At 32.7% G+C, this 15507-nt stretch overlaps 1 protein-coding gene across 5 annotated transcripts in view; it reads left to right on the top strand.

Annotated features, from left to right (window-relative positions):
- Nucleotides 1-15507, top strand: part of Atosa (atos homolog A) — a 91456-nt gene that overhangs the window by 13181 nt on the left and 62768 nt on the right. For 2 of the 5 annotated variants that reach the window (XM_040274934.2, XM_040274936.2), the window contains exon 1: nucleotides 9123-9285. The exons of 2 other annotated variants lie outside the window; for them this stretch is intronic. In XM_040274934.2, coding sequence (XP_040130868.2) covers nucleotides 9249-9285 — 37 coding nt within the window. In that variant the 5' untranslated portion in view covers nucleotides 9123-9248. Of the gene's footprint in view, nucleotides 1-9114; nucleotides 9286-15507 lie in introns of those variants that run through there. One more of the 5 variants, XR_005729263.2, reaches the window with a different exon arrangement.

Below are 15507 nucleotides of genomic sequence, written 5' to 3' on the forward strand. Positions count from 1 at the left end.
ACCAATCTTTTTGAACATCATTTGGCCCATCTAATAGTTAGATGACTTCAGAGATTTCTTTTTTAAAAAAATATTTTATTTACATTTTAGTTTTTGGCAGACACAACATCTTTGTTTGTATGTGGTGCTGAGGATCGAACCCGGGCCGCACCCATGCCAGGGAAGCGTGCTACCGCTTGAGCCACATTCCCAGCCCCCTTCAGAGATTTCTTTAGGTCTAATATTCTGTCCTTCAGAACTGTTTTCTTTAGTATTGTGTATCTGGGCATTTCAGTCCTTACATTGGCCCACTAGCTACTAGTTGGGGTAAGAAACATACCTATGCTTTTGAAGAAGTATATTCATGTCTTGGTAATTATTGTGTTGAGTGAATGCTGATCCTGGAGGCATGCTTCTGTAGTCCTCAGGTTACATAGTGGTACAGATTAAATTTCATTGTGAAGAGCTCAGAACATGAAAATGCTTTTGTTATTCCGAAATTACTCTCACAATCATTTTATTGTTAGAAATCAGAGTTGGAAAGATCCTTAGAGAGTGTGAATCGCTCTCATTTTCACAGTTGAGAAAACAACTCCTAGAGAAAAGAAAGAACCTGTCCAACTACAATGGTTGAACTCAAATTTCCTAGTAGTCTAGCATTTTCTGTACTGTAGAACCTACTTAAAGCATTTTTGTAATGATCAAATGAAGTAAGCTTAGAATACTATTTGATTCTGAATAAATAGGCCTGTTGTTATTGTTAATATATTAGCTTCTCTTCAGTGAGTAAAATAAGCATATATACCAAGTACTCTGAAGGAAATCTATGAAGGCTAAGAAAGACTGAGAGTAAGGAGAATCCCTCTGTTTAGAATGGTTAAGTAAGACCTCTCTGAGAAAATGAGCAGAGAAAACAAAAGAGCTAGCTGTGTGAAGAATTACAGGCCAACTTAATATTATTTGTAAAGATCCTGAATTTAGAGACTAGTATGCTCTAGGTACTGAAGGAAGAACAGGCACTTACCACACACAATTTGTACTTTCTTCATTTCCTCATTTTCTACTGTCTCCTTCCCTAGAAAATTTGTTCTCTAAGGACAGGGAAATACTCTGATTTTTTCCCATATTGTACCCTTCACATCTGTCACAATGCTTTGCACAGAATTGGCTTTTATAAAATGTTTTAAAAAGCATAGAAGTACCTATTGCTTGATTCATAACTGCCAGTCCCTTGTGGAAAAGCATTGACCTTTCTCCTCCCTTCAGACAATAAGCTAGGATATAGTAAGTTGCATAGAATATCATTTTTAAAGGATATTTAAAAATGGCACACATTTTGTCAAATATTTCAAATAAGTTCTAAGATATTATAAATTTTATATTTGAACTAATAGTTTTACAAAATAAGAAGTTCACAGAAAATTACAGCAGTTGGTTTAACTTTTATATCTCTAACTGTATTAGGTTCATCCTATCTAAGGGGGACGGTATGGATTCAATGCTACCTGGAATGGTCCTGCTATACAACCTGTTGTTTCTATGTCCAATCCTATTTCATCATCATCTTCTTTTACCCTAAATATGTCATTCTTTGGACAACAAATTTTATGGTCACTCTATTACTGATTTTGTTTTTCTGCTGGTATATTCAAATCTTGTCTTTCATTAGCTGGTGTTCCATTCTGTACTTAGATAGCTTAAATATGGACAATTTGCCCCAGTTGTGTTGTATAGAATATTGTATCTAATATTTCATAATTTACTTGGGTCTGTATAAAATCAAGGGATTGACAACATAAAATGTGTTTTGGTTTAGTACAAAGCACCCATTTTGTTTTAGCAATGCCCAATTTATAAAATGTTTTACCGTTATGTTAAACAAAATAAACCAGACTCAAAGTCAAGGGTCGTATGTTTTGTCACATATGTGAAAGCTAGAGGGAAAAAAAAAGGGGGTCGGGGCAGGGAGAATCTCATGAAAATAGAACAGAAAGAGGACCAGGAAAGGGAAGAGGAGAGGTAAAGAGGATATTCTGGGGAACAAAATTGACCAAACTGTTAATGGGTGTACAAATATGAACAATGCCTCCCACTATTGTGTATAATTATAATGTATCAATAAAAATTTAAAGTTGAATATAGAATTAAAAAAATGTTTTACTGAATGCAATTTTTATGCAAAACAATCAATCTGAATTCTTATGAACAGTTCTACATAAATGTTTAATTAGTGATTATAGAGTTACATTGGTTAAATATGACTTAATAGTTTTAGAATTTATTGTTCTATATAGTAAAACTACAGACATTTGAACCCTTTTCCCTATCTTCTCTGAATCAGATATTCATTGAATCCCTGGTACATATGTGTTGGAAATACAGTGACGATCAAGAACTAATGTGGCCTCTGTTCTCAGGAACTTATAGGAGGGTAAAAAAAAAAAAAAAAGAGCCCTGACTTTCTTCCTGAGTCAACACACAAATCAGGAACTGAGTGAGGGGTAGGGGAACTGACCCAGAGAAAAAGAGTTATCAGATGGCCTTCAGAATCCTTAAACTCTATTCTCCCCTTTGTATTTGTGGTCGTCTCAATTATTTTTGACTTGAATATGGGGACAGGAGTGCATGTTAGATATTTTTTTTTTAGAATGAGAAATGGAAACTTGTTCCCCACAAGTGCTCATAAATTGAGCACCTTACTAATTTTTCTCCTAGGTTGTGCAGCTAAAACCTGCATGGTCTAAGATATTAGAAATGTTGTTGTATTCAAATTACAAGTACCTTCTTGGCTGAAATTGCCAGTGAAAACAGAGAGCTTTGTTTAAAAGGTTGATTCTGGCATTTGTGTAAGAAAAAACTCCTACCTCCTGAATTAGGGAGTTGAAGATATATCTCTGGGGCTGGAATTGTGGCTCAGTGATAGAGCGCTCACCTAGGATGAGCGGGACCCAGTTTGATTCTCAGCACCACATAAAAATAAAGGCATTGTATTGTGTCCATCTACAAAAAAGATTCATTCTCTCTCTCTCTCTCTCTCAAAAAAAATATATATATCCCTGATAATAATGATAATGGTGAATCTTATTCACAGTTAAACTAATTCAGTTTTAGATATCTTAGCATTTTAAAGAGTTATGATTAGCCAGAGGAGTTTAGTCATATCACTTGGAAACAAGCTTCTATGAAATAGTCTCGAATTAGCAAATTAAAAAAAGAAAAAAACAATGCAAGCAAGTAATATTGAAGCTTTGGGCACTTAATGATTAAGTTCTTAAAGCTACCATGATGTTTAGTAAGTGTATATAACTGTTTTCCCTTTGCCAGATTTCTGTTATCTGCATCTATTAATAGAAGTATTGACATATATCAGTGATAGGTAGTTGGGGAAAAACATAGGATTTGAAATTGTGTGAGGTAGGTGATGGTAATTTACCTAGCTGCCTTGATTTCTGAGATTCAGTTTCCTTATCTTCAAAATATTATTTCACAAAATTACAATATCAACAAGAAAATATGGAATTGATCATCACCATGGAACAATTTTAATAAAATGTCAGTTTATCAGAATAAAAAATCCATAACTGGTACTAGATTTTTAAGATTAAAATGAACATAACATTCTTAACACTATAATAATAGGACATTAGCAATATCCCAGAACATGTCTTTAAGGAAGGTGAATCCATGGTATACCTTGACACACATTTTATGTAATAATGGTGATTTTAATTTATAAAGACTAAATATTATAGGATATTAAAAATTAGTTCTTATACTTGATATTGATGCTTATTAAATCTGTCCAAAATGTATACAATATATTATTAGACAAAACATTCAGTAGCTTAGATTATAAATAACCCTTGTTCTAGCTCATTTTAAACAATGTAGTATGAATGATGCCAAAAAAAACAGGCTAGAACATTTTCTTCTCTCCAAGATCTTAGATTTTGTAAACAAGGCTCTGAAGGCGCTGCTCCTGGAACAAATCTAGGTCATCATAATCCAAAATCTTTTGAAAGATGAGGCTGTTAATTAAGTATCTAAGGTACTTTTTAGTATATTAATTTTAAGGATGTGTTTTGACTTTTAAAAACCTAGTATTTGGGGGTTGCTCTTTGGCTGGTTGGCTTATTTGTACCATTATCTTAATGAAAACAAATGACTGGGTAATCATCTCAGCAAATATGATTGCTAGGAATCTCTATGAGAGTGAGAAATAATGCAACATATAGCTTAATTTATCCTGTACTGACCTAACAGAATAATATTTTTGTTTATTTTATTTTATTTTATTTTTAGTAAAAACTCTGATATTATTAAGTCATAAATTTCCCTATTTTCCATAACTGTTAACAGCATTGAATTGTAGCTATTGTATAGTCCCTCTTGCAAATTAGTTATTGAGCTTTTAAATATGAAAGTATTTAAGGAACTCTTTTAAAAAAACAATATTATAGAAAACTTTCATTAGTCAAGATTTATTTCATCCCCATTGTTTTTTTTTAGATAGACATGACAATTGAGTATATTTTGACATATTATACATACATGAAGCATGACTTATCTAATTATGATCCCATTCCTGTGGTGGTACATGATGTGGAGTTTCACTGGTCATGTATTCATATATGAACACAAGAAAGTTATGTCCAGTTCATTCTACTGTCTTTCCTAATCTCATTCTTCACTTCCATTCAATTCCCTTTGTCCCCATTGTTGTTAACATGGGATACTGTTAATGTACTGTTCTCTATTTGTGTGTGTTCAGTATGCCTGGGTATGAGTATGAGATCCTTTATTATAGGATCTGATCAATAGGCTCAGATAGACTAAATAATTTGATAAAATAGTTTGAATCCCTAGACTACCTGGCTCTTCTTCACTATGTTTTGCTGCTTTAAAGGATCTTTCCAATAAAGAGTTTGGGTTTTGTATGACCCACTGCTATACCAGGACCTTCCTCTCAACCCCTGAGAAGACTATCAGAGATGAATATATTCTATTTGTATGTTACATTGCTGTTTTCAAAACAATTTTATCTTATTCTATTTGACCCTTATAGCTTACTAACATCGTAGGCAAAACAGAATGAAGAATTTCAAAGTGCTTAAGATCACAAAGTTGGTTAGTGTCTAGGCCAGAATTTAAAAATGTGGTTCCTGGATCAATGTCCTTTGCTACTTCCTTTTACTTTGTCTGAATTGAGTAAGTAATCTTTGTTCACAAAGTGAAGTTTTACAAGTTGAATTTTTTATTATTATCCTCAGGATCATACTAACAGCTACAGCCAGGCTCCCTGTTTTAGCAGTCAAGTTCAATTTTCTTGTTATAAATAGTGTGTAATGATAGTTTCGATGTGTAATGAGACTATAGTGATGGTTATTAAATGAAATAGATAAAAAATGTGAACGTAAGATTTCTACATTTAAACTTTAATTTTTGTGTGATATTCTATTTGCCTTATGGAAATGTATGTAAGGAAAGAATTATTAAGGGAAGGACAGTACTGGTTAAGGGCTCACACTAGCCAGGCACTGTGGCGCATGCCTGTAATTCCAGTGGTTTGGGAGGCCAAGGCAAGAGGATCGAAAATTCAAAGCCAGCCTCAGCAACTTAGTGAGGCCTTAAGCAACTTAGCAAGGCACTGTCTCAAAATAAAAAATAAAAATGGCTGGGGATGTGGCTCAGTGGTGAAGCCAAGTATCTCAGTACCAAAAAAGGAATATACATTAGATACAGGAGGACCTGAATTTGAATCCTGGTCCTGACCACCGTTTTCTGGTTACTTGGTCAAGTAGCAAGCCAGTGTTCTTAGATGTGGGGACAATAACTATCTGGAGGTCCGAGGAGATGGCTTTGTAAAGGGATTAGCATCATGCTTGGCCAGGATCTAGTAGCTATTTAATATATTTAATATAATTAGGAGTTATTTAGTGATTATTTTTAAAGATTATTTTTGTATGAGCAATGTTTTTGTTTAGAACATATCAAAGATGGCACTATTATATCTGAAATATCTTACTATCAGTAGATGGTTCCCAACTATTACTATTGTCAGAAAGCAGAGACGATCTCAAGTAGTTGATTTTTGAAGTTTTTCCATTTTATATTTGGAATACATAGTTTAAAAAACTTATATAGAAGATCTCCTTTACTATTTATTTACATTAGGATAATATATTTCTTAAACTGGTCCAATTGAAGAAAATACTAGATTTTAGTGGAAGGGAGGGGTTGTTGTTATTGTGGTTTGAGAATTGAGAACGAAGTCTAGCACTTGTTTAGAATTTCCTGTTATGTAAATTCTTAGCTTGTAGACTCAAGGTTTAGAAAGTAGATAATGTGCCATAATTTTACAGTATATCCATTGTATTTGTTTACCAAGATTACAAAATCAGGGAAAGGTAAGTCTTTTTCAGAAATATATAAAATGCCATTCTGAAATTTCTTAGAAAACTAGCAGCTCAAAGGAAGCATTTAAAAATTTTATTTATTTATATAATTAGGTATATATTACAGCAGAATGCATTTTGATTCATTGTACACAATTGCAGCACAACTCTTCATTTCTCTGATTGTACACAATGTAGTGTTGCACCATATGTGCAGTCATACACATACCTAAGATAATGATGTCCATCTCATTCCATCATCTTTCCTGCTTCCATGTCTCTTCCCCACCGCTCCCTCTCCTTTGCCAAAAGTTCCTCTATTTTTCCCATGTCCCCCCCATTTTTAAGGTGGCACATCTCTTGATATACATTCTATTCATTTATAATTACATATTCTGACTAAATAAGTTTAATATTTGTCTGTAAATTCTCTTTATAATGTTAATAGTTTATATCACAGATCTATGATAGCATTAGCCTTTAAGAAGTTTGAGAATTATAATTAAGTTTGAGAACCACATAGGAAATATATATTATTTTTCCTTAGGAAATGTATATTATTATTCCTTTGTTGTTGTTTTATTTTGTTGGTACTAAAAATTGAACCGAGGAGCACTCTATCACTGAGCTATATCTCCAGCTTTATAATTTTTTTTCATTTTGAGTCAGGATCTCATGAAGTTGCAGGGGCTAGCCTTGAATTTGCAATCCTTCTGCTTCAGCCTAAGAAAAGTATGGGGTGCCTGAGACAAGTTTTGGATCAGGGAAAATTTTACAGATGAAGATACTGAAGCTTATAGTGAGTTAGTATTTTATACTTGGTCTCACTGTTAGTAAATGGCAGGTTCATGTTTTGAACCTAGTTTGGCCTGACTTCCAAAACCTTGTTCTACCATGCCATTCTTTCTCTGAATTATCTACCTCACAGGCTTATTGTGTTCCTGAACATGCATCCCTTATTGTTATTTCTCAGAGGATTTAGAAGCTTTCCTTTTCAACAGTGATCAAATTCTTTCCTTAAATGTTTGTGAGATCTAACTCTTCTTCATAGGTTATATTTACTTGTATACTGCAGAACCCCAGGGATTCTGGAAGCTTTTTCAGGGGTAATATCTTGTGAATTCTGGGGCTTTTGTGAAACTGCAGTGCTGTTTGTGACCTCTCATTTAAAAATAGCCCCATGGTGCTCATGGGGTACATTAGTAGCCAGTATTTTTTTTTTTTAAGAGAGAGTGAGGGGGGGGAGAGAAAGAGAGAGAGAGAGAGAGAGAGAAAGAGTGAGAATTTTTAATATTTATTTATTTATTTATTTTTAGTTCTCGGTGGACACAACATCTTTGTTGGTATGTGGTGCTGAGGATCGAACCCAGGCCGCATGCATGCCAGGCGAGCGCGCTACCCCTTGAGCCACATCCCCAGCCCAGTAGCCAGTATTTCCACCATCTTGCACTTCTTCCCACTCAAGATGCTCCAAATAGGGGCTGAGGATGTGGCTCATGTGGTATCGTGCTTGCCTGGCATGCGGGCGGCCCAGGTTCGATCCTCAGCACCACATACATGTTGTGTCCGCCGACAGCTAAAAAATAAATATTAAAATTCTCTCTCTCTTTAAAAAAAAAAAAAAAGACGCTTCAAATAAACAAAGATCTGAATGATAAACAGCATTCATCTGCTACGGCCTGAAATTACAAAACTTTCCTGAAATCCTAGAGCTATCACTGATAATAAAATAAAATAAAGTTTTCCATTGCCTTAAAAGTTTGAAACATACTAATCTGTTGATGTGATGTTCTGGGGAAATATTTCTGAAATGAGAAATTTTTCTGATCCTTCATATCTGTTCATTCTACTACCTGCATTGACTCTTCTAAACAACTTTGTAAATTGGGAAAGGATTTTTGTTGATAAAGTTGAAGATAGGATGGTATGCTAAAACCTAGTGCTTGAAACATGAAAACAAAGAATTTATACCTTTATATCTCTAGGTGATTTGAAGATAAAGTAAATTTGAAGACAAAGTTAAATTGTTTTGTGTAATAAGAGACATTTACTGTAAATACCTCATTAAGTCTTGTATTTTCAGAGTTTACTAAATAACTGATTCATTTTTCCTTTTTGAATCTGTTTATAATCACTGTTAACTTGTTTTTCTTGCTTTCTTAAAAGGTACTGCTTACTTTTAAGACCATATCTCATTTTAAATATCTAACTGGTTGTGCTTTTCTAGGAATTTGTGATGTTCCTTGTAGAATAATTCCTAGTTCTAGGTAAATGGAGTTTGATACTTAATTCTGATTGCTGTAGATTTCTCTTTTTTAAAAAAATTATTTATTTATAAATTTTTCTATTTCCACATTTCAAAGAACCTGATTTATTTGAAATGTGAAATAATTAATTTCCTTTACCACCCTTACTTTGTCCTCGGTTTTATATGAAACACTAGCTGAAATAAACTTTCATCTCATGCATTCCTCTCTCTTAAAAACAACTAGAAGTACGTTTTAGGAGCTCATGCTAGAATACTTTGTCATTATTATCAGTCTACTGTTCTTTCCTTTCAAGTTGCTTAAACACAGCTGAGTTCCTAAGAGGAGCAAAGAAAACATGACAGTGCTGCCAAGTAGACAGGAAGCTGTAGTGGACCTAGCGAGCAGGGAAGGTTGAGCACAAGCTTCATCCAATCAGCTGTGAGTGCTGTTGCTATGTGTGCTCTTACTCTGCTGCCTTTGTGAAAAACCTTACTGGGAGGGAAGTGGAATCAGCGCCCAACGCTGAACATTTGTTTTAACCGCTGCAGACATCTGGATCTTTCAGTCACTGACAGTATAGCTATTGACAGCCAGAAGGCAACTTCTTTCATACAAAGATTCCAGTATGGTTTTCAGTGGAAACAAAGGGCAGCACAGAGAAGGTGTGTAATGAAGTGTTTTTAACGGCTTTATTTTTAAGCTTCCAATTTTCTGTAGCTGTTTACCAGTTGTGGTGCTTGTTTTGCATGGATTTTTAATAAATTAGGTCTAGGAAAATGATCTCACTTTGAAAAACATGGGATTTAGGAAATTTTTCTTTGCTTCATATAGCCTGTTTTCTTTGAACAGCATTGCTTAAAAGATTATTAAAATGCTAATCTGAACAATGAGTAGGAAGAAAAGAAACCAAATACAGTGCCCTCACTTTAATGGGGAAAAAATGTGATAGAAATAAGAATACTGGGAAGGGAATATGAGTTAGCCAGAAGTATTAACTATATGTGGGGGCAGAAGATGTTTTTAAAATAAAAGCTGTTAATAATGTATTTAAATAAGTTATCTATTTTTAATTGGATTAATTATTTCTGAATTTGACAGAGATCATCAGAATTTCGATTAGTGAGCTTTTTAATATAAATTAATTGTTATGTTGTCTTTTTTAAAAGCAAGTCCATATTATAGATCTGACACTTAAAAAGACAATGAAAACCCTATTGTCAAATAATTTTGAACAACGGATATATGTACAATACTACTATAATTGACCAGATTATAAACTTCAAATTACAGTCTCTTAATAGCTTGATCTGTTGACTAGTTCTGTGCAGTTCAAATAAAAGAAATATAATTCAACAGCAAATTTAGTGTAGTGTCTATTAAGTGTTCTTCTAGAAAACTGAAGAGTAAAGGATTTTGAGGACAATGTACCACAAATGGTTAAGATAGTATTTTAGAATTAAAATGGGCCTCCCATATGTAATAATTCCACATCCAATTTAGTTGATACTGAAAATGCAGTAAAATTTTATTATTTTAAACCACTTAGTTCAATATTTGTAATAATTGGAACAGAATATAATTTGCAATTTATATGTGATCTGGAAAAACTGATTTGTCTAACAGATTAAATGAAAGTTTTAAAGTATTTTAGAGAAACAGAATTTTTTTGTATTTTCTCAAATACTGTGAAATAAGAGTTTATATAATTGATTTAGCTAATGATTCTTTTAAACTAATTAAAGCAGAGCAGGCTAATTAGCATAATGCCCATTTTTAGGAATAATCAGTGTTGAGCTAATCACGAATTTTTCAGTTTCACATAGTTGTCTTAAATGGTTCCTTTTAAATTCACTCAGTGAAGTATGTCTAATGAGTAAAGTTGGTTCAAAATTAATATTAGAGTTTTATTTTTTCTCTACATATGTCACATTTTGGAATAGGATTGGTTTTGTTATTTTCAAAAATATCTATCAAAGTTTTATCAATGTTAGTATTTTTAATAAGTGAAGAGAGCTGTTACCTTCCTTTGGAAATAACTCAAAATATAACCATGCATCTGTGCCCCCTTTACTGCTTGTTTTTAACAATACATACATATTTTTATTAAGCTAAATGACTTAAAATTTTATTGGTGGCAATTTACAAAATAAGTTGTCCTTAAACATTAACAAAGTACTTTATGTGGACCTGCATGTTGTTGAACTTTGAAAGACTTTGACATTTCCTAGTTTTTATAGTTTGTTAGGTGTAGCTTAAAAAATTTGAACCTGATAGAAGTTATAATGAAAATTGTAGCCAAATCAAGAGATTGTTATTCTTTGGACTTGTTGACTTCCATACTATGAAAAATTCATTTTCAGAAGAGGAGGGAGGACGTGAGTGGAAGAGAGGAAGGTAGAGGGATGAGAGAAGACTTAAGTTGATTTAAATATGACTCTAACCACATGGGGTCAGTCTAATCATTTTCGTTTTTTACTAATTTTATTTTCTAATTATAGAATCACAAAAGCCAAAGTTTTAGTTTACTACCTTTCTCTGTCTGGTTTATTGCATAAGAATTAATAGCACTTTTAAAAGCAGGCTGTTTTCATTTATATACTGCATAAGATAGAGAAATATGATATTGATAAGGAAGTTGAATGTACTGCTATATCACACAAAGTCATTACCATTGTATTCAAAAGGAATATTTTTGGCAGAATCCCAGATACAGGTTCTGCTCAGTATTAAAATCTCAGGGTAGGGCTGGATTGTGGCCCAGTGGCATAGAGCTTCCCTTTGCACATGAGGTACTAGGTTCAATCCTCAGCACCACATTAAAAATAAACAAACATAATAAAGATATTGTGTTCATCTATAACAAAAAAAATAAAAATTAAAAATATCAGGTTAATTGAAGCTTATAATCTGGTCAATTACAGTATTATTGCTATCATATTTCAGTTCAAAATTATTTGACAATAGGATTTTCATTGTCTTTTTATGTGTCAGAGCTATAATTTGGACATAATACAGTAATTTTTGTTTTGGCTGATAAACAAAACCTAACAGAAATGCTAGTATTTATCATATGCAGTGATTGCTATAACTGATTTTTAAAATATTGATTTTTTTGTTTATTTTGAAACTGTATTATATAAATATAGTCTATAAAATGTAAATATATTATTTCATTTATAATTCTTAAATTATGTAATTTAAAACCACAGGATGGAAAGGGATCTAGGTCTACTATGGAAGATTTTAAAAATCATTAGATATCCCACTCCTCAGTTTATACTGAAAGGACTTAAAATCAGCGTATTACAGTGACGCAGCCAAATCAATGTTCATAGCAGCTCAATTCACAATAGCTAAACTATGGAACCAACCTAGGTGCCCTTCAACAGATGAATGGATAAAGAAAATGTGATATATATACATACACACATGCATACATACACACAATGGAATATAACTCAGCCTTAAAGAAGAATGAAATTACGGCATTTGTAGGTAAAAGGATGGAGTTGGAGAATATCATACTAAGGGAAATAAGCCAACTCCCCAAAACCAAAGGCCAAATGTTTTCTTTAATAGGTGGATGCTGATCCATAATGGGGGAGGCGTGGGCGGATGCTAGGGAAGAATGCAGGAACTTTGAATTGGGTAGAGGGGAGTGAGGGGAGGGGATGGGAATGGGGTGGGAAGGATGGTGCAATGAGACAGACATTATTACCCTGTCTATATGTATGATTGTACAACTGGTGTGATCACATCATCTACAACCAGAGAAATGAGAAGTTGTATTCTATTTGTGTACAATGAGTTGAAATACATTTTACTGTCATGTATAACTAATTAGAACAAGTAAAAAAATTAAAAAAAAATCTTTGAAAATCCAACATATCAAGAATGTTATCAATATATAGATCTGTCAACATATTATCATTTTTATATAATATAAATGAATTTTATTTCACCATCTGATCAATAAATAAATAACTACAAAATATCATTACTACTTTAAGTATTATCATAAATGTTTGATACCGCAAGTATTTAAATGTATGCCATAAGTGATGCATGGCATAATGCTTCTTTGGCTTTTAGAAATTCAATTACTTCTTCATAGCCTCTTGAATCCAAGAAAGATTTATTTTCATAGTCAGCTGGGCTGGGAAGTTTGGTCTTAACAATTTTTTGTCAGACTTTCGTCCCTCCCTCCTTCTTTCTCCATTTCTCTCTCTCTCTCTTGTTTCATCTCATTTTGTTGCCCAGCCTTGCCTTAAATTCCTTGGGCTGAAATGATCCTGCTGCCTCAGCCTCCCAACTAACTTGGATTATCGGTATATGTCACTGTGCTTGACTATTGTCAATCATTTTCACATAATGGTACTATTGCATAACATTTTTTGCCTTTGCAAAGATATAGCATCTTTCTTTAAATATTCACATATCACTATCTAAATTCAAGGCTTTAGTTATAAAAATACAGTTGTTTGTGATATTAATTGAATCTGATTGTATAGTCCTTTGTTATGGGACTTCATTATAAAATTGACCACATGAAGACTATTAATTGAGAAACTGAAATTCTTTCTCTACTGGTCTCCTCAATTTTACTCATTCTGAGACTTCTGAACATCAAATTGAATGAGAAGTTTTCTGATAAGTATAAGGATGGTAATGTTATAATTATAGGAAGTAATCATGCTTGGATATAAGAAATATCAACTAACTTCTATATAGTTAGGCCTCAGATTTTGCTATAAGCTTCCTGTCATCTAGTGTATGAGAGGAAAATTAGCCAGTTATACATGTTCCTGTTTTTTATTTTGTATTGCTAAATATGTGGCATTAATATTTAATGTTATTAATTTTTAATTAATATTCTTATTTTTTAAAAAATACCTTTATTATTTATAAATAAATAGGATTGAACCTAGTGCCTCATACATGCTAGGCAAGCTCTCTACTACTGAGCTACAACCCCAACCCTGTTTTCTTAATATTTTGAAAGTGTTTTGTTGAGGATCAAAATTTGAGTGGCTGCCTATATGATTTATTATTTAGTTATGAGTTATTGGGAGTGCTTTTATCTGTTTGAGCCTTAGTTTCCTTATCAGAATAATGAGATTTGAGGGTGATTGTGGGATTAAAGTTAAAGAATCTATGAAAACTACTTAGAAAAAAGAGCAAGTATTATCACTTAATAAAATGTGAGATATTATTATAATAGACTCTCCTTTTCCTTAAAATTATTGTGTATCTAAAAGTCTGAACATAGTGACTTTTCTCATTATTATGAGAATTTTAAGACTTTCCCCTAGAGCTTCGATATAGTTTCTCAAATTTCTAAAATGCTTTATGAATTAGAAAGCCATGAAAATATGAGGATCCAGACAGAGAAGTCAGGGCTGATGAGGAAATACATGAGTAAATATCTGAAGATAGATAATAGTAAATAATGGTAAGGAAATTACAAATGAGTGAAATGAGAAGAGAAAGTAAATGAAACTTTTGTTTGATGTTTGTTTTTATTGTTTTGTGTGTGCTTCGTAGCTCTCCAAATACTGAGATGATTAATTAATCAGTTGCTAAATTCCTTGGGATTTTTTTTTTTTTAAGTGGGAAGTTACTTGTTTCTGAGTTTTGTTTTGAATTCCTCAGCTAGCAGCATTGAGTTAAAGATGACCCTTAATTGCCATCCATCTTTTTTTTTGCCATCCATCTTAATGACAAACCCAGTGCCTGGGAGTTATAAATTAAATATCATCACAAATATGATTAGTGTAACTGTCTTGGAATTTAAAAACTTAGAGACTAAAAATTGGGTGGAATAGAGCTATTTTGAAAACTCAAACTTCAAAGCCAAATTGTTCAGAAAAATGATCATTATTATTATTATTTATCATTTTCAGAAGTACAAAAAATTTCAACTGACCACAATATTTTCACTGCTATGAGCTATGATAAATCTGTATTATTTAGGGGGGAAACATTTAATCTGAGTTCTATCCTGGATTTTTTGATTCTTACATAAATATAAATATAAATTATTGTGTATCTAAAAGTCTGAACATAGTGACTTTTCTCATTATTAATTTACTAAACATATAGTTTGGCTTTTTGAGAATTAGAGAACAAGCAAATGAAAAAAGAGAAAACAATATTTTCTAAGAACACTCCATTTATAACTGTCAAGGAGTCCAACAGTATGCTTTTAGGTTGTGCCTACAGACCACTTTGCAATTGACAACATGGGAGACAAACACTTTTAAAAATAAAAAATGTCTTGATTTTACCTGACTGAATTATATTGGTTTATTTGTTTTGGGCAGTGCATACTTACCTTAAATCACTTATCTCAAAAATATCCACATAGGAAAAGAATGGTTTTTTAATGCCATTGACTCATTCTGACACACTTGAGAATATGCTGAAAACTGTCAATCCCCTGCTAGGAGAAAAAAAACATTGTATCTGTGTATGTATAGACATAATTTTGTGGAAAATATCCAGAGGCTTATATATTCTCTTAGGTTAAGACATTTATTAAACATAATTTCATTTTAGTCAGAGTCTAAAAACATTTTTAAAAATATGAGGCTTAAAACAGACTGGATAAGGATATGTACTCCGTCAGAGTGGTACATGGTGAATATGGGGCACACTGTCTTTTAGCTTCAGAGGAAATGGTAAAATGTGCCAGCAAGCCACTCCATAAGTTAGTACTTTTGCAGATAGTTTGTCCTGATGAATACCCAGTATTCCTGCATTGAACTCTATATTCTGGACAAAGAACCTAGTGCAAAAGACTAGCCTGAAATTCATTGCTCAGGTCTCTGAGTTGTACACTGAGATTAGAGGAAACCTAAAAGACACCTTTTTGGCCACAAAGC

This window comes from Ictidomys tridecemlineatus, chromosome 5 (genome assembly GCF_052094955.1).
Source record: "Ictidomys tridecemlineatus isolate mIctTri1 chromosome 5, mIctTri1.hap1, whole genome shotgun sequence".
NCBI lineage: Eukaryota > Metazoa > Chordata > Mammalia > Rodentia > Sciuridae > Ictidomys > Ictidomys tridecemlineatus.